The 23,907-nt window shown below is 42.7% G+C and overlaps 1 protein-coding gene and 1 pseudogene across 5 annotated transcripts; both read left to right on the forward strand.

Moving 5' to 3' along the window:
* Window positions 1-41: 41 nt before the first annotated feature.
* On the forward strand, window positions 42-22,546 carry LOC309375162 (C-X-C chemokine receptor type 1 pseudogene; annotated as a pseudogene). Of its 2 annotated transcripts, none has more exons than XR_014173368.1 (3): window positions 42-388; window positions 8,690-8,794; window positions 20,618-22,546. The product of XR_014173368.1 is annotated as a C-X-C chemokine receptor type 1 pseudogene (transcript). The 2 variants fall into 2 exon arrangements; XR_014173379.1 differs by lacking the exon at window positions 42-388 and adding an exon at window positions 3,480-3,523.
* Window positions 3,487-14,742, forward strand: LOC309375132 (C-X-C chemokine receptor type 1-like). Of its 3 annotated transcripts, XM_081920626.1 has the most exons (3): window positions 3,487-3,523; window positions 8,690-8,794; window positions 11,507-14,742. In XM_081920626.1, the coding sequence occupies exon 3, from the start codon at window positions 11,658-11,660 to the stop codon at window positions 12,600-12,602; it is 945 nt and encodes a 314-aa protein (XP_081776752.1). In that variant the 5' UTR covers window positions 3,487-3,523; window positions 8,690-8,794; window positions 11,507-11,657; the 3' UTR covers window positions 12,603-14,742. The 3 variants fall into 3 exon arrangements, with proteins under 3 accessions (XP_081776752.1, XP_081776751.1, XP_081776750.1); XM_081920625.1 differs by lacking the exon at window positions 3,487-3,523 and having other exon boundaries at window positions 8,660-8,794; XM_081920624.1 differs by lacking the exons at window positions 3,487-3,523; window positions 8,690-8,794 and having other exon boundaries at window positions 11,352-13,874; window positions 13,920-14,742.
* Window positions 22,547-23,907: the final 1,361 nt, after the last annotated feature.

Consider the following 23,907-nt stretch of genomic DNA (forward strand, 5'->3'; position numbering starts at 1 on the left):
CCGTGCGTCACTTCCGGGCGTGGGAAGGGCCGGGCTGTGAACGGGGGGGGGGGCGCGAGGAAGACGAACAGGAGGAAGGAAAGTGCGCATGCGCCCTTTCAAGCTACCACCGCCGGAGCCTTGCTCTGGAAGCTACGTAGTGGCTGCTTAGTATGGTCCTCCCCTTCGCGCTATTCACGTCTCCGGTGGGCTGCGCGCGCGTGCTGCTTGGTGTCGGGCCTGCTGATGATGATTGACGGCTGCCGTCCCGGAGGCCCCCCTCGCCCCGCTGTAGCTTCGCGCGTGCCGCCAGATGGTCCTTTCTTGCCGGCCGCGTGCGTGACCTCGGGAAGCGTGTGCCGCCGCCTCCTGCTGACAGTTCTGCTGCGTCCAGCCACGCGCCTGCTGGGTAGCTCAGGCATCCAGAGGGGTGTCTTGGTTAAAGTGTCAATACTCTTGGCAGACCCCATGCAAATCCCCATTCAGCCCTGGAGCGCCCTGGATGAGCTTAGGCCAGGCATTGCCTAACCTGCCTCACGGCGTTCTTCTTGAGATAGCTATGTGATTTTTTTTATTTGTTAAATTTATATCGCGTTCTGCCTCCCAAAAGATCCCAGTGCTACAGATGCATCCGTGATAAAACACAGCAATTAAGACAAGATAAACACATATTGAAAATATTTTTTAAAGGATCCAAATTGCAATGAGGTTTATTGCAAAAGTTAAAAATCCTGATGCAAAAAAGTGTCGTCCCCCCGCAGGCCTGGGCAGGCTGGTCGTCCTCTGATATACCTGCTGGGATTGACAAGGCACCTGACTCTCACCTGAATCTCATAGCTCTCCTGCAGCTGCCTCTGATCAGTTATTTAACACTTGGGAGAAATAATTACCATCACACGTCATGTGCATGGAAGTTGCCAAACCAATTAACCAACCAGAAGGATTACTGTTTCTAGCACCAGTTTTCCTATAACTTGATGTTGCTGGATAGTTTTGATGAACTGCAAAAGCATTTTTAGTTTGCTTTCTGTTGACACCCTGGAACTTTTCTTTATTAGTGCCACGTCATTTTGTACGATTCCTTGCAAATGAAGGAAAACAACTTTTCTGCTTGTATATCTTGATAATATAATTTTGGTTACTGAGGACAAACAAGATTGTACAATAACAAGATTGGGTGCAGGCCAGGACATAGGCGTCCTGACTGTGATGAAGGTGACCTCTGTCCTTGCTTGCTTGCTTAACAGCTGTTGGGACCTTCAAGGTCCCTGCTCTCCCTTCTTATGGTCTTTGTACTGGACCTGGAGACTCCAACAGAGAGCATTCCATGCCAAGAAGGAGAGCAAGTGGGGAGTCTATCAAACGACAGGGCAGGAGTTACATGGAGCAGGGCCTTTTCACTGGTGGTGCCCATTGTATGCCTCACTCTTCCCAGACCTGGTCTCTTTTGGCCTGTATTTTGGAGCTTTATAAACTAGGAAGATTTGGAAGAACTGGTTGACAAGTCTTGCTATTAGTTGCTGACGTATGAGCGGATTTTATTTGCTGCTATTCTGTGCTTCTGGTGCACCAGTGTTTACACCAGTGTAATTGAGTTGGCCAGGATGCCAGAAGGGATACAATTTATGAGCTTTCTCCATTATCTGCACAGCAGGGGGTGTTCAGTCCACAGTGCAAAGGCTGAGCTGAAGCATTCCCAGATGGTTACCTGCTTTCAGCAATAGGGGTCGCTGTTTGGTAGTACCCAATTGGTTAGCTGTCGGATTCTAGAGCTCCTTATTGGTGGTTCTTAGGTAATTCAAAAAATACAGAGTCCATTCATAAAACACAAAGTTCATTCATAAAGTAGTAACATAAATCTCCATTGCTACATATTGGGTATATATTTCAGCGGTTGAACGTACAAGTTTATGGCCATGCTGTAGTGTAGTCCTTATGCGACTGTGAATAAAAGGTAGCTGGGCTCGATATCTCAGGGTTTGGGGGCAGGAAGAGGTGACAAAATTGATTTCCAATAAGTGCCCCCCTTTATTTCCATAACAAGTTCTTGAGTCTGTACTCTGAATGGTGGCACCAGGGACCTAGAAGGTGCAGGGCTTGTCAGTCCAACCCCTGCACAGTCTCAACAGGGCTGACCTTAAGGCAATTGGGCCCCATGGGCCGCTCTTAAGGGGGGCCCTGCACCAGGGTAATCTAGATGGATTTTATTTATATCTATAAGATTTTGCAGACTTTGGCTGTGAACTGGGGCCCTACAAAAAATAAAATAAAAATCAAGTTGCATCCCACCGCTTCAAATTGGACCCCACTGCCTAGCCCTGAGTCTAATAGTTGCTGGGCCTGAGTTGCCCTGCCCTCGCATGAAGTCTTGGGTTTGCAATTTTGAGAGAGGGGAGAGTGCCCGCTGAGGAGTGGGAGGGCTGGCGAGGCCCCCTAGATTTAGAGGCCCTAGGCTTCAGCCTACTTAGCCTATACATAAATCCGGCACTGCTCCCCATATACTTCCATTTTCCTCATTGTGCAACATGATAACTGTGTAGATAAGCCTGGTAACATTCGCTCTTGTGTGCTGCCAACAACTGTACTGCTCAGCTCTGCTATTTCCACAGAGGGGGAGGCATTGCTGGAAAGCAGTGGTGCCAAACAGAATTAAATTGCCACCTGATTTTCCCAGTCCTGCACCTTTGACAGCTGCCTAGCAGACAGAAATTCAGAGCGTTTCCATACTGAATCTCTGCCTGTCATGTAGTTCTTGAAGACACAGGAGCATTGCTGGGGGGGGGGGGAATTGAACCCTAATTTTAAAAAAGTTTACTGTCTTTTTGTATTTGATTTTTATTTGCAGATTTTGGGTGTAGGAATAATTAGTTTTTCTGTTAACTGCCTTAAATGCAGATCTTTGTTGTGTTTGGGGTTTGATTCTCCTTATACATTTTAATTCAGAATACATTGTAGCATTTTACTTTATGTTTTAAGATAGACTGAAAATGCCTTAATATGTTTTGGGGTAAAGTAAAATTGTACAGAAATGATCTTTTTTTATATAAAAAAAGAATCCTATGCATGAGGGTCACCAGCCTTGTGTTTGTGGGCACCGAGATGACCAGGAAGATATTTGTGGGCACTATAGTGCCAATGGGACACAGGTGGCGCTGTGGGTTAAAGCCTCAGCGCCTAGGACTTGCTGATCGAAAGGTCGGCGGTTCGAATCCCTGCTGCGGGGTGCGCTCCCGCTGCTCGGTCCCAGCGCCTGCCAACCTAGCAGTTCGAAAGCACCTCCGGGTGCAAGTAGATAAATAGGGACCGCTTACCAGCGGGAAGGTAAACGGCGTTTCCGTGTGCGGCTCTGGCTCGCCAGAGCAGCGATGTCACGCTGGCCACGTGACCCGGAAGTGTCTCCGGACAGCGCTGGCCCCTGGCCTCTTAAGTGAGATGGGCGCACAACCCCAGAGTCTGTCAAGACTAGCCCGTACGGGCAGGGGTACCTTTACCTTTACCTTTATAGTGCCAATGAGTGCTGGGTTGGGAATCTCCAGACCTGCATGTGAGTCTTGCTACTCACTACCAACTTTAAAATGTAATACAGCTCTTGTGCAGGATGTTGGGAGGGTTGTTGAAGTAAAACTATTGCACTCCAAACTCATCTGTTATACAAGGGGCTGAAGTCTTTAACCTCCTAGCTGCATTTAAGCACACTTTTAATAAATGCTAACCTTACTTAGATACCATTGAACATTTGGATGGCATTTACGGAGCTTTACGTGTAAGAACATAAGAAGAGTCTGCTGCTGCTGCACAAGCTCTCTCCACTCCTGCAGTTCCCATTCAGAAGCATTACTTCCTCCAACTATGTGGAGGCAGAGCATAGCCATCATGGCTGTTAGCCACTGGTAGCTTTATCCTCTGCAAATTTGTCTAATCGTCTTTTAAATCTGTAAATTAAAATGGATGTAGTGATGGTTATTGTATTGTTAATGTGAGCTGACAGGTGTTTTCCCCCCTTGTTTTTTTAGCTAGTTCCCTTCCCCCTCTTCTCCCCATTCCTCATGAATTTGCAGTAAAATTAAAATAATTAAAAAATGAAAAGTATAATACAGTACTGACTTGTTTTACTATGCATTTTGGGGGAATATGTCAAAGGTGTATTTCTCCACCCTTCAGAAATCAGAGTTCACAAGGAAGAGTAAATCTGGCCCCTGTCCCTCCAGCAAACACACACTCCCTAGTAAGCAAACAGGTGGAGCCCCTTTTCCCTCACGTAGTAATGGCTGTCCACAATAAGAACACTGTTCTACCTTTTCTTTTTATTACATGACTTGCAATAAATAACTCTTCTTGGCAATTGACAGTGAAAACCCACAGTTATTTACAATGAGGATTGGGTGGGGTGGAGTAGGTTGGATTTTAAATTTTACTCGTTGTGTCAACAATTCCTGGCAAAGCCAAACATCCCCTCCACATCCATAGCTGTTTCTAAATAACCTCTGCCCAGAGGCCTGCTTCATGGAGCTTTTTTCATCTATGTATAGGACTACAACCCTAATAGAGCCACACCGAGTGATGACGTTGAAAGGCAAGGGTGGCTAAGCTTCAGGTTGCATCTGGCCTGTAAAGCTACAGGAAGTAGCCTGTCACCTCCTAGGTGTTATTGCCTGATCTCAGTGCTGTGGTATTCAGGGCTGAGATGGGGAGGTAAGGTGCTCTATTTGCTTTTTTGAGAGTGTTCTCTAAACAGTGGGCAGAGTGTGCTTTATCAACCAATCACTGCTTGGATGCTCGGCACTGAGATGGGGAGATAAAACCTCTCTGCTTGTGAAGAATAAAAGGTGGGGTTTCAATCACCAGCACAGCTACTGGAATGGGGAGGGGTGGAAATGTTACCATATCCTCTGTCCAGATACTTCTGTGAATAATAATAAAAAACCATTTGAGAGAACTAACTTTCCTCCAGAGTGTGTGTGTGAGAGAGGTGCACCGGCATGTGCACTTAGATGTGTGGCTGCACATGTGATTTGTGTGGTATATATGCAGGATTTGTGTATGTTATGTGTGGTATTTGTGTGTATGTGTGTGTTGTATGTGTGTGCACAAATGCACGTGCACACACCCACCTATGTGTAAAGTTACATTCATACCAATCACAGGGTTCCAGCGGCTGATAAAAAATGGGCCAGAAAAAGTTTGCCAACCATGCTTTAAAAGGAACGTTTTCTTTAAGATGTCTTTTTTTAAAAAAAATTATTAAAGATTTTATTAGTACAATAGAAAAGATAACAGAAAAAACAGAAAACAAAACAAGAAAAGAAAATATAGAATTAGCATCTTTTAGTAACCATATTTTCTTCGCTATTTGGACTTCCTCACATCTCTCGCTCCTGCGTTCCAAATTTATACAGCTTTAACCAGCAGTTTATCACCTTGTTTCAATTCTTATTCTATAAATTTCCAATATTGTGTCCCTAACTTTGAATACTTTTGTCTAAGTCTTAAGTCCCTGATTTGGGCATGTTATTTATTCAAAATTTATCTTTCTCTTAAAATTCACTCATTCTCATATTCTTTTCAACTAGCTTAATGGTGCCATGTTATTTTCAGTCTCTTTAAGATGTCTAACGCAAGGACTGTGTGTAATCTTGCAAGGACTTGTGGTTGTCCTTGTCTCTCTACTGTGTGCTATTCTATGGTCACACCAATTAATCTAATGGCAACTTGCTATTTAGAACTACAAATACTTACAATGAGGAGGATTGGGTGGAGCAGAATAGAGGAGTGAGTGGAGATTTGTATGTAAAACAAACATGACAGTTCCCAACACATACTATGTACATTTTTTAAACTAGTGTGTGAAACAGTCCAGTCATTTTATTTATTATTTTCTTCAACAAAGTTCCCAACTTGTACTTGAGCAGAAAACCAGCCTCAAAGTCTGTTTCCTTCACCCACCTAAATGGGAGAAGGGGTGGTGTCTTAGTTATAGCCCAGCCTAGGGTGAGGTTTTCACACTTAATTTCTGCCTCTTTGTGGCAGAGAAGGACCGAGGAAGCAAAGGTAATGACAACAGTACCATAACCTCAGTGTGCACATGATGCTTCCTTTGCTCCTCACACAAACAACCGAAAATAGTGGTGGAAATGGTTAAAAAAGCTTGAAAAGCCCTTAGATGGGCTATAACTAAAACATGGTTACCCTCTGAATTTCAAAATTATCCATATTTTGCTATGCAGCTATCTAGCCAAGTAAACTAACTAACATGTACAAAAATGCATATATTATGGGAAAGTATGCATAAAAATGCAAATATTAGTGAAGATAGCATGCAAAAATGCATTAGATTATAGAAAGCTCTGCAAAAATGTGTCTATTAGCAGTACATCAAGATGCACACTAAGATGCTGATGAATTTTCATGAGGTCTTTTAAAAAAACAAAAACATTACAAACTGATGTGGAAATTTGGCAAACTGAAGATCGGAAAAATGAGGAAATGGAAAGAAACTGAAACTGACAGGTTCACATATCTCTACCCCCACCTGCAAGTCTTCCCTTCTAAAGCAAAATTGTTTGTCAGCTTTGCTTCCTTAACAAATAGTGGGAAAGCAGTGGTTTCTTGCTGTTTCTTGCCCATTTCATCTGACAGTTCAACAAGCACTCAATTTTGATGGTAGGCTATGTTCCTAAACACACCAGGGAGTATGCCCCATTGAATACACCAGGGCTTACTTCTCAGTCAATATGCATAGAATTGTGCCATTAACTTTTAAAACCATCTAGATCAGCCCACCTCTTTGGCCAAATGTGTGATGAGAATGGGTGTGGAAGTATTCTTTAAAAGGAACCTTTCAGATTAAAAAGCCTTAATGAATTTAGCATATGTTACCGGATCTTTGCTTCCTGGTCATTATTATATTGGAACACATTCCACAGAAGCTGGAGCCAAAAGCCATCAACAGTTTCATTGTATCAAACCCTTGTGGTTAAGAGTTTCCTCCTCTATCATGTAAACATTCGGCTTCCAGAGCATGTAGTTTTTAAAACTATAGTTTTAGCAATTTGCTGACTGATTTGGTAATCTGGGAGTGCGTGGGATTGGTCTCCATGGGAAAATTCAGATAGATGGGTAGTCACCATGAAAGACTCCTAGCCGGAAAATTTGCAGAACATATGAGGGCAAAAAACATCATCTTTCCCAGTAGCAGCTTCCGCCTTTGTGGTTCTTTTCACTGGTGTAATCCTTAAACAAAGAGATGGCTCCACCCTGCTTATAGTGAAAAAAACACATGCTGTGATCTTTCCACTTTAGTCAAGGGCAAGGCTTGGCCGAAAACCCATTTCATAGCACTTCTCAAGGGTCTTCTCAAAAAGTTACTTGTAATCCATATCTCCTACAATGTTGAATAAAGGTATTCCACATTGACAAAAAATAATTCTGTCTTTGATTTTGTTCTCTAGATCTAACAAAGGATGCTATCTTTGGCATCAAAACATAACCCCAAATTCTATCATACCACTCTGTGCATATAAGAACATATAACATTATTGTTGCTGCCAATGAGTAGGAAGCCAATTCCACATGATCTTTCTTCACAGAACCTTCCAAATAAGCAAGCTTTATGGCTGAATAGGGATTTGAACCTTGCTCTCTGAGGTCCGCATCCTACCATTCTAATCATTACACCACACTGACATGTGTCTTGGTAGCTTCTGTTTATTTCATGTATTTTTGCAGGGGTAATATACCATCTAAGGTGCTGTGGGTTAAACCACAGAGCCTAGGACTTGCCGATCAGAAGGTCAGCGGTTCAAATCCCCATGACGGGGTGAGCTCCCGTTGCTCGGTCCCTGCTCCTGCCAACCTAAGCAGTTCGAAAGCACGTCAAAGTGCCAGTAGATAAATAGGTACTGCTGCAGCGGGAAGGTAAATGGCATTTCCGTGCGCTGCTCTGGTTTGCCAGAAGCAGCTTAGTCATGCTGGCCACATGACCCGGAAGCTGTATGCCGGCTCCCTTGGCCAATAGAGCGAGATCAGCGCCGCAACCCAAGAGTTGTCCACGACTGGACCTAATGGTCAGGGGTCCCTTTACCTTTACCTAATATACCATCTAGGTACGATTTGGTAACAATCCTCTCTTATACCCATATTTAGAGAAATCTTATGTGCAATTGACCAAAGCTTTCCCTAAACAGCCATTGGAATTTTCCCCCCCAATATTCTGGGTGCATTTTACATTTTTATTGTACACTAGAACAAATTTGAAAATATTCAGACTACGGCAGAGCTGATGCTGCAGTTCTATGCACACATACTTATTTCCTTGGGAGTAAGTCTTATTTAAATCAATAGGACTTCCTTAAGAAGAGCCCTGCTGTATCGGACCAAAAATTCACCCAGGACACTACTTTCCAACAATAGTCAGCAAGGTGCTCCTGCAAAGGACACATGGAGGCAACATGCGAGATGTACTGTTGCCTTCATCCCTGCTTGATTGTGGTCTTTCCAGAGGCATTTGGTGGACCACTTCCCAGCATCCACAGTCTTTGTCCCTCGCACAAGTGTAGCCAACATGATGCCCTTCAGATGTTGTATACTACATCTCCCATCATCCCTGATTATTAGCCATAATAGCTGGGGCCAAAGCCATGGTCTATTCCCCCCCTCCTGTCACCCACAATACCCGATGAGTGAGAACCTTCTGTCCATTTTCTCTGTTTAGCCTGCCTTCTGTGTGAGGGTGAAAGAGGATCTGTTTTACTTTTGTTTCTTGAGTGCAGGGCAGAGGACTGGGGAAGAGCTCTTCACACAAGTTTCAGTGGCCGAGGTAAGAAGGCAAAACCCCTTTTCTTGCTTGCTTTTGTTGCAAAACTAGGGTGCAGGAAGCAGAAAATAATACTTTTCCCAATTCTGGAGGCATGTGCTGAAATTGCAACCTATATAGTTCTCCTTTGATTTGATTTTGGGGGTGTAAATTTAAAAATGCTCTCTGTGTGCTTGTTCTTTGATTTAAATATGAAGCTGCAGATAGAAAATGCCCTCTCACAGTTTTTTTTTTTTGGGGGGGGGGTTGCATTTTAGTTTCAAGCTGTATATTTTAAAACGCTGTATTGAAACTAAAATTCATGCCCACTTGAACCTCGGAAACTTGTCCAGAATGGATGATGGCTCTTGGACCAAAGGAGATTTCCCCACCTCTGCTATGCATGCTGCATTAAATTCAGCTACGTCCTACTCAACCATTGAACTTAATGAACCTAAGTTAATCATTCTAATGGGACTAACACTGAGTACCACCTGCTTATACCAAAATACATATGTGTTAATAATGATAATGGGGGAGGATAATTTTGTGGGGATTCTGTTGAAATATGAGGGTGGATACTTGGAGAGAGGGAAAGGCTTTTTATTTTTTTAAAAAACAATTGCTTGTGGGACTGGTGGCTTTGGCTGAAACTTGAATGGCAGGTGCCTCAACAGAGAAGATCTAAAAAAATATTATTGGGATGGGAAGAGCAATTCTTGAAGTTTGTTGAAATGGAGGGATAGTGGCTGCTCTCCTGTAGACACTTATCCTAGAATGTGTTAATAATGATGGTGGTAATCACTGATAAATATGCCTATGAAGAGGGTGATGTTATAGGATTGGGAGTCAGATGCCCATGGTTTTAAATTTGTAAGATTGGAGTGCTGAAGTGGTCGATCCAGCCTTTCAGGTGGGGTGTGTGCTTAAAATGTTTGGTGTGCACACAGTTCCATAGCCATTCATAACCTTACTGTCAATGTGGCAGTTTATTTTTCTTCTTACTAAATTCTCTTCAAATGCAACACTTGTTTATAAATTGCAGGTTCCCCAAACAGTGTTACTGGTATGCTTTTGGTCTAGAAATTAAATTCAGTATAAACCCGGAAGGAACGGAACTAGAACAAACCAGAGTTCCTTGAAAGTTTGTTAAGATAATGATGATAGGCTTGGCAAACCAATTAAGATTTTACAGTGTTAGAGCAGTGCAAATAAAAAAAGAAATAAATTTAATTTAATCTAAAGTTTCAAAACATCACAACAGAGACTGTTTAATTTTCGTTCAACATTGACATAGGACTCTGGTCTGAGTTAATGAATACATGATCTTGATGGGTTGCTTTTCCTCATACCATGAGGTCAACAGCGTAAGAGCAGTAGAAGGAAGTAATCAATGAATCTCCTTTAGATTTTCAGGGTGTTTCTTCATTGGACAAGTCCACACTGCAATACTATATATGTTTACTTGGAAATAACACCCACTTTGTTACATGGGTCTTACTCCCAGGAAAGTGCACATGGGATTGCCATCAATAGCCAAATTGTTTCTGACATGCTTGTTCAAATACTTTCAAAGCCAGTAGAAATTATCCAAATTGTGTGCCACTATCCTCCCAGTTCGGGGGGGGGGGGGAATCCTCTCCAATGTCATCAACTATATTTTATTTATTGCTTTCTTCCGAGCTATATCCATCTTCTTTTCTCTGTGGTATTCTGAATAAATGTGCCTGCTGAGCCAATGGCACCAGATTCCTAAGTAGATGTTTTTATTCAGTAACCTCTCACTGAATCAGTCTAGAAACTATTCCACCACCACTTTACCACCCAAATTGATAATTCTTTTGGTTACCTCTGGCAGGATTCCCTGCACATTGCACAGTATAATATGGATTCAAAGGGCTACTTTGTTTAGCAACAGGTTTTGCATGGTAGCAGGGGATGGAATTGTTATATGAGTGCCAGGTTCTTTTCAGATCCATTGTTTGGTTATTGCATAACATTACTTGTTATGCTCCCAACATCAGGATTTAAGATGCTGAAGTTTCAACTTTTAAAAAATGCTCGAGCATTTTGAGAATTGTTAAACTTAGATTCTATCCATATATTACAGATACGTAGCCTTGTTCATGTGTCTGTTTTGGCTCTCCTTGAATCATTCTGAAGACAATTCCACTTCTGCCCCAAAGCAAACTCTTGCCACTTGTAGTAGATTTTCTGCATGCAGCACAGTATTACAGTGGTACCTCGGGTTACATATGCTTCAGGTTACATACGCTTCAGGATTCCATACTCCACTAACCCAGAAATAGTGCTTCAGGTTAAGAACTTTGCTTCAGGATGAGAACAGAAATCGGGCTCCGGCGGCGCGGCAGCAGCAGGAGGCTCCATTACCTAAAGGTTAAGAACAGTTTCAGGTTAAGAACGGACCTCCAGAACGAATTAAATACTTAACCCGAGGTACCACTATATATGGATTCCAAAGGCTACTTCGTTTAGCAACAGGTTTTGAGTGGTAGCAGGAAATGCAATTGTTAGATGAGTGCCAGGTTCCTTTAAGCTCTGCTGTTTGGTTCTTGTGTAACATTGACTGATATGCAGGATTTAAGTTGCAGCAGTTTTAAATTCTTTGTTAAAATGCTCAAGCATTTTGAGAATGGTTAAACTTAGATTGGGTCCATGTATAACAGATATAGAACCCCTTGATCTTAATGAACTTGTTCTTGTGTCTCTACACAGACCCAGAGAAAGACCTCAAGGATGGCAAGGATGGTTTTCTGATCTGGATCTTTCAGACCTATATCCAGATGCTAATTACAGTGACTATGACTACTATGGCACTTTCAACCCTAACAATGTAGCAGCAAAAGCACCCTGCAGAATCGATGTTATGCCACCTGTGTTCAAATACCTAGTGGCATTCATCTATGGCCTGACATGCCTTCTGAGCCTGGTGGGAAACTCCCTGGTGGTTCTGGTGATTGCCTACAGCAAAGGAAACCGTTCTGTCACGGATGTGTATCTTCTGAACCTTGCCATTGCTGATCTCCTCTTTGCACTTAGTTTGCCATTCTGGGCTGTAGAAAGAGCGCATGAATGGATCTTTGGCACGCCCATGTGCAAAATCCTGTCACTCCTGAAGGAAGTCAACTTCTACAGTGGCATCCTCCTGCTGGCCTGTATCAGCATGGATCGCTACCTGGCAATCGTTCACGCTCCTCGGGCAGTCACTCAGAAGAGGAGCTGGGTCAGATTTGTCTGTGTTGGCATCTGGCTGCTCTCCTTCCTCCTCTCCCTTCCTGTCATTATCTTCCATGAGGCTTTCTTGCCAAGCGAGGAGATGAAATGGGTTTGTCATGAAAATATTGGATGGAATCAAATATCTGGCATTAGGGTGAACCTGAGAATCCTGCCACAAATGTTTGGCTTCTTTCTTCCCTTGATCATCATGCTCTTCTGCTATGGTGTGACGGTACACAGACTCTACCAGACCAAGAACAGTCCAAAAAAGAAGGCCATGAAAGTCATCTTGGCTGTGGTGCTGGTCTTCCTGGTCTGTTGGCTGCCCTACAATATCTCTCTGCTTCTTGATACGTTAATGAGGTCTGGAGCTATTGGTGAAACCTGTGACCTTCGCAACAGCATTGATGCAGCCCTTTCGGGTACTGAAATCCTGGGATTTGCTCACAGCTCCATAAACCCCATCATATATGCCTTCATAGGGCAGAAGTTCCGCAACAACGTCCTCAAGATCCTGGTCACAAGAGGCATCATCAGCAAAGATGCCTTGACTCCATTTAGAAAGGGTTCCTCCTTCTCATCTACCTCTCTGTAATAGGCTGGGGGGGGGAGAAAAAATGGGATGGAATCAAACATCTGAAATGAGGGTGAAACAGAATCCTGCCACAAATGTTTGGCTTCATTCTTCCTTTGATCATCATGCTCTTCTGTGCCATGCATATTATATATAGTTTCTTATAAACAATCCAAACCATCTCTTGTTCTGCTAAAGCCATTCTGTCCAAAATAGAATCCTGTGATAAAATTTTGACTGGATGTATCATTTCTATATGAGCTTAACTAAAAATAAAATACACAGAGCAAGGAAACTTAATCCCCTCTCTACCTTTAATTCCTTATTTTGTAGAACTGCCTTTGCCATTTTAAACTGAATATGGTCATCATAGAAATATGATTTTGCTGTAATCTTGACTGCAGAGCTATGATCAAGTCAGTAACTGACCCCTTAGCAACTGCTTTAAATGCATCCCATTGCACAAACAAACCTGTTCCTTCATAAGGATTGTTCATTACTGAAAATGTGGTTCATGAATGACCTAACTTGAAACATTTGAAGCCAACTACATTTCAAGTCACCCAACTTTTTATGGGGAGAAGCTTCTGTTATAGGTCAGGAAATACAGCATCCATAGTATGTAGGAAGCTTCCTTTTTGGCCTGCTGAACTCCATCTGCGTATCTTCCCTTGCCCAGGGGGTGAGAGTAGTGTGCTATTTAGTGGTGGATAAGATCAGCCTTTCCCATCTCAGTGATTTGCATTTTATGAGACATTGTTATTTGAGCCGAGAGTTTTTATGATCCCTATTAAAACAATTATGTGGTTCTACCTGTCAGCAGGACTTCAGTTACCAATGTATCTAAAAGGCGAGAGACACCCCCAAAGCTAACAGGAGGGGCCAGAAGGACAATATTTGTTCTCTCTGTGTGAAAACATTCACAGAAAAACAAATCAAGCTTTATGAAAGCAGAAATAGGCTTTTGGGAACAGCTCCTGAGAACATTATTTGCAAGTCAAGCATGGCCAAGGTGGGCAGGCCCCAAATGAAGGAGCCTTTCCTGGCTGGGAATTCAACTCGGGGCATGATGGCAATACAGTCTTCAAGGGTCACCAGGCAGAAAGGCGATGGAGAAGCTAGGCTCTACACCTGACGTCTTAGCATTTAGGGCAACACCACTCATAGGACACACTGCAGAGCTGGAGCTGGAGCAGAAGTCATGATCAGCCAGAAGCCATGTTTCTGAAGCAGTCTTTCCCAAGCAGGTGCTGTCCAGATGTTTTTGACTACAGCTCCCATCAGTCCCTGCCAGTTGGCTGATGGGAGTTGTAGTCCAAAACATCTGGAGGGCACTAGGTTGGGTAAGGCTGCTGTAAAGGGCGTGACTGTGAAACAGAATTCGCAGAGGATATGTGCATTTTTGGCCAGGAGCCACAATTGCAACAGAAATCACATAAACTGGCTAGCCAGCCTGACAGTGAGGTGTGAAAAGATCAAGTATAATCTTTGTAGCAAAAACAACACAAGAGTCTTGTGGCACCAAAGGCTAACATATTTATTATGGCATCAGCTTTTGTTTACCAGTGGTCATACCCACAAATATATGCACACACAGAGTATTAGTTTTTTTTTTAATTTAAAAAATGGTAAACAGTGTGGCCAAATGGTTATCAAATACCCCCCAAAAAGCTCAATCCATGACCTTTCTATTTATGTAAAACTTAAATATATATAGAATATATATCGGTATATTCTAAAATATATACAGACTGAAATACCCAGGTGTCAGAGGAGGTTATTTATGTAAACAACAATTGCGGCCCGTGTTTTGTTAGCCCCCAAATGGAAAGTGAGCGAGGTCCCAACTAAGAGGCTTGGCAACTTAAGTTGACAGAATATGCACAACTTGCAGATTTAACATATAGAATAAGAGAGCAAGAAGAATATACGTTTAAAGAAGAGTGGAAAATGTTTGTTGAGTATATGGAAAATATTGAATATATTGAGTATATGGAAAATAACTGTGTACAGCTGAAAACACTGGCAGCATTAAGATAAATTCAATAGAGTAAATAATTATTGATGGATGTAATAGTGGAAAACCGATTGGAATGGTTATTGTAAAATATGCAGGGGTGTAAGATATGCAAAATGAACCATGGAAAGAGAAGACGGGGAGTCATTGGATTTTTTTAAAGTTTGTAAAATGTTTATTTGAAATTGTAAAACAGAAAAATTAATAAATAAATAAATAAAAGTCCCATTGTTTTTGTTTGATGAGCATCACCTAATCCCAACATCCCTGCACCAGCAAAAAATTGCCAGAAATCATTCACATTTGAAATAGCTTCCCTAAAACACCCAAACTTTCTGCTTCATAGACAAGCAATAGTTCCCTCTGCTGGGGAGTTTTAAGGAGAGCATCAAGGGACACATATTATTTCCTGCATGCCAATCAGGCAGCTAGGATGGCAAAATATTATTTGGTGAAATCTTTAAATTGCTTTCCATCTTCCTGTCAGTGATTGCAGCTCTGATGTTGTTTCATAGCCCTTTATGCAGAGAACGATTTGTGGGCAGAAATTGTGTGTACTGATAGATGCTGTGTTGGTCCAGCAAAAGAAACTAAAAGAACTTTCAGACTGTCACTATTTGGAGATGAGATTCACATACTTCAAAATTCAGGATGGACTAATATACTTGATTGGGAGGTCTTGAGCAAAAAACCTTCTGCCCCAAATATCAAAATTTTGCAATTAAGGAAAGTGATGGGGAGCTGCCCTGGAACATGTGGGAAACCACTTGCGTTGACATATCATCTAACTTCCCTGCAAACACATCATCTAAATTGCCCACAAACAAATCAAGAAACAAATCAAGAAGAAAAGAAAGCAACAAACAGGTAATCTGTGAGTGCCTTCACTCAGGCTTGTCACTCACATGTCATCTCACAGAAATAATTACTCTTGTCTTCTGGCCCAGAATGAAGAAATAACTATATACTTAGAACAAGTCCAGTTCAAAATTGGTAAATAATTGAATCTCACAAATCTCCTTCTACTGTATATGCATTCAGTGATAAAAATAGGGGGGGGGGTCATTTGAATCATACGTCATCATTTTCAAAGAGAGGGAGGTTCAATTTGCCCTACACCCTTCAGTTATCATGTCCTCCAGTTGCAGCCCCTGAACTCTATCATAAACAACAATGTCCTTAAAAATACGCTGTCAGGGGTTCAGGAGTGGTGGCACAGGGGAAGGAGGAAACGGAGAGCGAAGGGGAACAATCCGAGGGCAGTGTAGGTGAGGAAGACTGTGAGGCAAGAGAATCCATGAGTCTGTCCAGTGAGTCGGAAGATTCACAGAAGGGGGCACCCATAGCCAGAGCAAGGGGGTTCCCGGGAGGGAGGCACCAGAAGCAAGGAACCAGCGGTGACTCCCAGAGCAGCAGCTGGAGATCGGGACCAAGTTCCCCACCAGAGCGTAGCGGGGGGGAAGAGTTCCAGGTGTCAGGACCGGTTTCCACTCTAGGGGAAAGAGAAGATGAGGCAGGGCTGACCACGCCCCTGTCGCTGAGTGAGGGAATAGAGGGGAAGTCAGATCCAGTTAGCCCCCACGAAGGAGGGAGCAGTGAAAGGAGCAGTGTAATGGTCAGGAGGAAGGTTACAGGCTGGGCGCGCGCGCCAAGTTCAAATGCAGAGACGCGCGGGACAGCCGGGAGCGCAGACTGGGAGCCAGGTCCTAAAGCGCGCCGGAGGCAGGGGGAAGAATCCGGGGACTCAGCGTCAGAAGAGTCCAGAAAGGGCAACACCCCAGCGGGCAGAAGGACCCAGAGGAGAAAGGAGCAAAGGAGGAGGTGGAGCAGTGCTAGGGTCTTGAACTGGTGTCTGGGGGGAGGAGATTCAGACGGAGCTTCAGCGGTCTAGGGTTGAGACGTAGAGCTGCGCGCTGCGGCTTTGGAATCGAAACTGAACCTTAATAAAGACTTTTGTATATAACAAGGACTGGCGTTGGTCCTCTGTGAGCTGGGACCTTGGGCAGCTCTGACATATGCTTTTCCCTCTCCGGCAGATCTGAAACAGGACATGCTTTTTATGGTTATGGAAGTCCATACCAGTATTTTCACGGATTGCATTAGAATTTTTCAGTGTATGCAGACAGATTTTCTAAACACTGTCTACAGGAGTAGATGAGTTTCTGCACTATATCAGACTGAACAGCTTGATCTTAGATCTGCAAGGAACGAGCTGTGAACTAGTAAACACATTCAGCATCATGTTGGGGTAATCAAAGTGAAGGAACTGAACGAGCCACCTACTAGTATACTTCTCACAGCTGGAGCTGTTTCCTGTTATAGTCCTCCACAGCCTATTCCTCACCCAGCTTCTTAAGTAATAGAAAGGAGGACTTGGTGTGCTTTCTGGAGGGAAGTTTTGCAAAGGCCAGTTCCTCCTAGAAAACACGAACTTTCAGCATCAAATTTTTTGTGCTCTCAAGACAATTCTCTAAAGCAGGCGGGTAAGTGGATGACTCTGCCTAACTCTGCATAGGATTGAGGTTGAGGATAAGAATGATAAGGACAATATATTAATATATTGGGAACATTGCATTGATAGGCAAGACTTGGTATTCCAGAGTGCTAAAGTTCTACATAAATGTGTAACAGGCTAGAAAATAAAAGTTAAGCAGCTGTAGCATTTTGACGGTGAGATCCTCACTGTTCATCATGATGATTGTATCTGCCTTGTACTGTGATGCCAGTCGGCAGACTCAAATCTTACTAAATATTATTTGGAATAGCATATTAAATTATACCAGTCTAAAACCCATTTTACATGTGATATCACAGCACTGATCATAGTTTATCTTGCAACTGACCATACAATATTTCCAATTTTAAATAATAATAGGAAACAAAATACACACAGAGATGACTAATACTATGCGATACTGGATTTGAATATTAATGTTGTGTTGTAATTGTTGTAGCCCATCCTGGGACTTTATGGTGAAGGGAAGACAATAATAATAATAATAATAATAATAATAATAATAATATAGTAAGGGATAATTTTGAATGCAAAGTGATGCACTTGAATGCAAAGTGATGCACTTGAATGCAAGGTGTTTCCTGCTTGGCAGGGGGTTGGACTCGATGGCCCTTGTGGTCTCTTCCAACTCTATGATTCTATGACTTGATACTGAACATCAGGCATCTCTCATGTGGGGTAGACTGAGATCATAGATTTGACACAGAATGACTTCTGAGAGGGGAAGGTTGCTTAGAGAAGGATCCTGCAACTGGTGATGATATAGAGATAGAATTATCAGCAGCAATTGCAACAATTATTTACTACAGCTGTTGCTCATACAGCACTCTCAATACCTTGCTTTTCGTAAGTCAGAAAGACAGCAGCTGCACCTCTGCATGAGTGTCCTTGTGAATTTTCTAGTGATTTACATTACAGAGATAGGCACTGCAACGTTCCACACAATTAACTCTTTGCAACATTCAAACTCAGTGATGCACACTGAACTCTCATGTGGGGCCTGGCTATGTAGCAATTGGGCTGGATTCCACTGGACTAGCTAGCAGAGCAAGAGAGAGTTTATACCGTCAGTCCAAAGAAGCATCTAATCACAACAGGAAGCTATTTCAGTGGAAGCTCCCAAGACAAACAATTTCTGTTTCCTACCAAGATGCCCAAATTTATATTGAACTCAAAACCACAAATTAATTTATAAATCATACAAAAAATAAGAATATTGGGGCAGAGGTGTAGGAAGGGGGGTGGGGGGTGAACTGCCCTGGGTGTCATCGCTGAGGGGGAAGCTTGGGAGTTACGGGCGGGAGGCGCGCCCAGGGTGACATTCGGTGCGCCGCCTGCCTGCGACTCCTAAGCCTACCCCGAGTCATTGATGGGGGGAGGAGGTGACAATTTTTTTTCGCACCGGGTACCACCTTACCTTGCTATGCCTCTGTATTGGGGAATGTCACTATAGGTTGACTTTTCTTTGCACATAAATGAGACAGCCTGGATTTTGATAATCTATTGAAAGAAGTAATCTCTCCAGTGTTGGCTGTTTCCCAGCATTAAATCAGAGAACAGAGGTCAGTGCAGGAAAGTATTTATGCATGAAGCAGCCCATAGTTTTCAGCTACACTGGATATTAATGCAGACCTCAGAAATGAGACTTGCATGGCAGACCTGCTAAAGCAAACATGCTGTGCATCTTGGGAAAGAGGTGTGCTCACACTTCCTATTGCAAGAACAGCAAAAGAAACCAAGTTATTGGCACAGATTTCCCCACATTGCCATAAAGATGAAACTTCACACATGTAGTTTTGCTACACAGACATATTCTCTCCACAGGAAGAGAGCAAAACAGCACATATGTATGTTTCGCAGTGGTTATGACAGGTGTTTCGAAGTTATCACATAAAAATAAACACTTGATCTGTTTTCACATATGATGGTGTGCAGTATATACCAGATGTAGCCAAAGTGGTGCTCTGCAGATAATGCTGGATTACAGCACCCATCATCTCTGGCCATTGGCCATGCTGGCTGGAGCTGATGAGAAATGGAGTCAAAGGCCAAAGAAGAGCCCTGGTGTACACAGATATCAATTTCCCTACCATGGGTAGGTTCATATTGCAAAGGGAATGTGTGGTAAGTGAGGTGGTCCTCACAGTAGAAAGATGGTTGTTATTTTGGGGTAGGATTCAATTACATACTGGCTAATTCAAGTTGCACATTATGATTCGGGAGGTCTTGCACAATAAACCAACTTCTCAAAAAGATCTGATTTCTGTGATAAGGAACGTGATGAGAAAAAAATCCTAGAAAGGGTTGAAGCAATGTCATCTCACTTATGAATGGCCCAGCGTTCAAACTGCATAGCTGGGATCTCTCTAGACTCTAGCTACCATATCTATGTTGCCATAAAGTTCCTCTTTTGTATGGAAGGAAGCCTGGTTAGTTGCATCAAATCAATGCATTTTTTTTGGAAAAGGCAGCCAAGTATATATTCTCATACCTAAGTGAGGCGACACCTCAGACTGGGGCCAAATGTCTCTCTGGACATTGACACTTTCCCCAGGCCACACCCTTTCCCAGTCCACACTACTTATCCCCAAGCTGCACCCTCAGCAGTTTTCCTTTGTGCCTTTCCTTAAATGCCTTTCCCAGAAAACTCCGTGCCATTTCCTCTTCACCCCATTTTCTACCCCACCCCACAAAATAGTCCGCAGCAGAGATTTAAAGTCACAAAATATGCTACAAAGTGAAGGGTGGATATATATAGGCTGTTAGACCTTTAAAGTATGCTCTTCCAAGTGAGTTCCAACATGTCCTCTTAAAAAAAATATTTCCAAATTCTCCCTCTTTCCCCAGCATAGGAAAAGACCAAACATTTGGTAGGTTAAAAAATGATTTACTAACAAACTCTTCAAAGGTCAGATTCATGTACTTTTTCATACACCAAACAGAAAAGTTGCACAGGCAGTAAAACGTAGCTTAGTTACAAAGTGATAAAACTTCCTAAATCCTTACCAAGAGGTTGGTAAAAGCCATGAGGCTGAGCTGGAAATCTCCTTACATGCTTAGTTCACAGGTAGAGTAAGGCTAACAAAGACTGATTGCCCATTTCCTTCCAAGGTAAGGGGAAGTAGCATAGCTAAGTTTGACTGGACAATTAACCCCTTCATGAATTAATCAGACTTATGTATTTGGGGTATATGAGGCTGGTTATCCTATGTTCTCCTTAACATGAGAACTGTGGGAGTTCAATATTAACAATGGACTACCTCACAGGCAAACAGTGAAAGAAATGTGACATTTTAGACCAATGGCCAGGGCACATTTAGGCTACTCCAAGGTGATTGTGGGGCTTAAGATGGAGCCATGTGTGTTTTACTTCTGGTGAGCTGTAACTTTTTGAAGCATTTTGAAAATGACAATGGTAAATCTGATCCATGTATAAAAGATATATAATCTCTTGATCTTAATGAATTTCTTCATGTGACTGTTTTGGCTTCAAACTCTATGCAGGTCCACAGCAAGACCTCAAGGATGGCAAATACATTTGTGCTTTCTGATTTCGATCTTTCAGACCTAGATCTAGACGCTAATTACAGTGACTACTACGCCACTTTCAACCCTAACAGCGTAGCAGCAAAAGCACCCTGCGGAATCCATGTTATGCCACCTGTGTTCAAATACCTAGTGGCATTCATCTATGGCCTGACATGCCTTCTGAGCCTGGTGGGGAACTCCCTGGTGGTTCTGGTGATTGCCTATAGCAAAGGAAACCGTTCTGTCACAGATGTGTATCTTCTGAACCTTGCCATTGCTGATCTCCTCTTTGCACTCACTTTGCCTTTCTGGGCTGTAGATAGAGCGCATGAATGGATCTTTGGCACTCCCATGTGCAAAATCCTGTCACTCCTGAAGGAAGTCAACTTCTACAGTGGCATCCTCCTGCTGGCCGGTATCAGCATGGATCGCTACCTGGCAATAGTTCACGCTACTCGGGCAGTCACTCAGAAGAGGAGCTGGGTCAGATTTGTCTGCGTTGGCATCTGGCTGCTCTCCCTCATCCTCGCCCTTCCTGTAATTATCTTCCATGAGGCCTTCTTGCCAACTGAGAAGATGAAATGGGTTTGCTATGAAAATATTGGATGGAATCAAACATCTGAGATGAGAGTGAAACTGAGAATCCTGCCACAAACGTTTGGCTTCATTCTTCCCTTGATCATCATGCTCTTCTGCTATGGTGTGACGGTACACAGACTTTACCAAACCAAGAACAGTCAAAAAAAGAAGGCCATGAAAGTCATCTTGGCTGTGGTGCTGGTCTTCCTGGTCTGTTGGCTGCCCTACAATATCTCTCTGCTTGCTGATACCTTGATGAGGATGGCAGCTATTGCTGAAAGCTGCAGCCGCCACCGCAGCATCAATGCAGCCCTTTCGGGTACTGAAATTCTGGGATTTGCTCACAGCTGCATAAACCCCATCATATATGCCTTCATAGGGCAGAAGTTCCGGAACAACTTCCTCAAGATCCTGGTCACAAGAGGCATCATCAGCAAAGAAGCCTTGACTCGATTTAGAAAGGGTTCCTCCTTCTCATCCACCTCTGGCATCACCTCTACAACTCTGTAATAGGCTGGGGGGGGGGGGAAAGGGAGAAATGGACCACTCAAGACAGAGTATGTTCAGCCGCTGTTACAATGAAGGTCTTTGTAGACTTCAAGAATCAGGTCCAATAAGATGATACCACTGAAATGCTATAAAAACCAACCACTATTTTGCCAATATTAGTGGAGATTCAGCAGTGCTAATACAGAGTTCCTTATAAACAATGTCCAATCAATCTCCTGTTCTCTTACCACCATTCCGTCTAAAGTAGAATGCTGTGACAAAACTTTGAGTGGATGTAGCCATCATTTTTATATGTGGTTAAGTAAAAATGTGATATAGAGAGAGTAAGCAAACTGCATTCCCTTTCTACTTTTAATTCATTATTTTATAGATCTGTCTTTAGTATACTTTAAATCGAATATATTTATACATCTTGATAGAAATATGTTTCTGCTGTAAACTGCAGTGCTATGCTTAAAGTCAGTCACGAACCCTCTAGCAAATGCTTTAAACACATCCTTTGGCACAAACAGTCCTGTTTCTACACTCACATTAATTAGAAAACAGATGTTTATGTTTTTTAACACTTTATGGTAACCCTTAATCTTGTAACAAAAAATAATTTGAATTCTGTGGTTTTTTTCTCTGCAACTGTTCTTCATACTATGCTAAAATTAAATATTGATTTCTGTTCTAATTTTTAAACACCTATGAAAACATTTGTATGCTGCTAAGCTTTTGCTGACAATATAGAAAATATCCTTCTGTAATTCTTAGTTGACCTCTGATTTTATTTTTTCATATGGTTGTTATCACGTGGTTTTGTGTATGATTGTTGTAAACTGCCCTTTTTCTGAACAGAGGTTTATACATATATATTTTTATATGTAAATAAATAAATAAAATAAAAATAAAAAATATACTGTATATGTCAGAAAGGTAGCCCTGCACTGCAAGCAATATTGTATGTTGTTAGGTTTTCTTATGAACTCTTAAATGTCTTTTCTTTGTTGTTGTTTTCTGAACAAGCAATAATATCTTGTGGCATCCGAAAGAATAAAAAATTGCATAATGGCATAAGCGTAGGGGTGTGTGTGTGTAGATACAAGGAGGTCAGAAGGAAATTAAATGCATACAGTACGGAACAGCAATTGCATCATTGGCAATGATTTTTCACAAGGGCAGTCCCCAAAAAGCATAGGCTATATTAGGAGGTGAGAAAAAAAAATAACCCCCTCATTTCAGCTGGACATAGGAACACTAAAGTTTCTATTTTAATTTCCAACTAGTGACGTATTTGCACATTTGTTAGACTTCATGTGTTCTATTTGAATGACTTGCTCTCAGTGCCTGTAGTTGATACTTAATGTGTCATGCTTAATGACATCACTATGACCTGCCTCTGTGTGTCAGCAGTTGGACTGAGGAGGAATGGTGGGGGCTGCCCCCCTTTTTCTGAACCTTCCCAGGAACTGGAGGACAGTATAGATTTAGAACAGTGGTTTGCAGAAGGTCATAGTTCAGAGGCTGCAGAGGGGAGAAGCTGGGAAATATTGGGAGAGGAACACAGTGGCGTAGCGTGGGTTGTCAGCACCCGTGGCAAGGCAAGTAATTTGCGCCCCCTAACCCGTGGATTTGCGCCCCCTAACCCTAACCCCCAGATGTTGCGCCTGGTGCGGCCGGCCCCCCTGTACCCCCCATGCTATGCCACTGGAGGAACAGCAGGAAGAAGAAACACCAAGGGAGAGACAGCTGACAGACTCGGTGTCTTTGGAGAGCATTCCTGACCTCTCCCTAACCTAGGACTAGGCAAGCATTGAGGATAGTAGAACAGAAAACTCAGAGGCAGAAAGCTCAGATTAGCCGACGCAAGGGTGACGTAGAATAGGAGAGATGGAGTGCTTGGACTTTACTCGGAGCAACGCCATTATCTTAGGGAGACTGCATTCTTTTGTGTCTCCCTGTGAATTATGGAATAAATTACTTGGTAAGGACTCCTCTTATTTATCTGCTTCTTGGCTGCCACTGTGGGAGGGATCGGATTCTCTAAAGCCTGACACTGTGGCATCACCGGGGCCCTTAGGTCTCAGATCTGGGCCCTGAAACCCCAGGATTTGGGATGCTCCTGACCTGGCAAATCTACATTTAAATACCTTACAAGGAAATGAGGATGAATGCAAGATGAATGCTCGTTGCTG

The sequence above is a fragment of the Podarcis melisellensis genome (assembly GCF_964234715.1).
Source record: "Podarcis melisellensis genome assembly, chromosome: 1".
NCBI lineage: Eukaryota > Metazoa > Chordata > Lepidosauria > Squamata > Lacertidae > Podarcis > Podarcis melisellensis.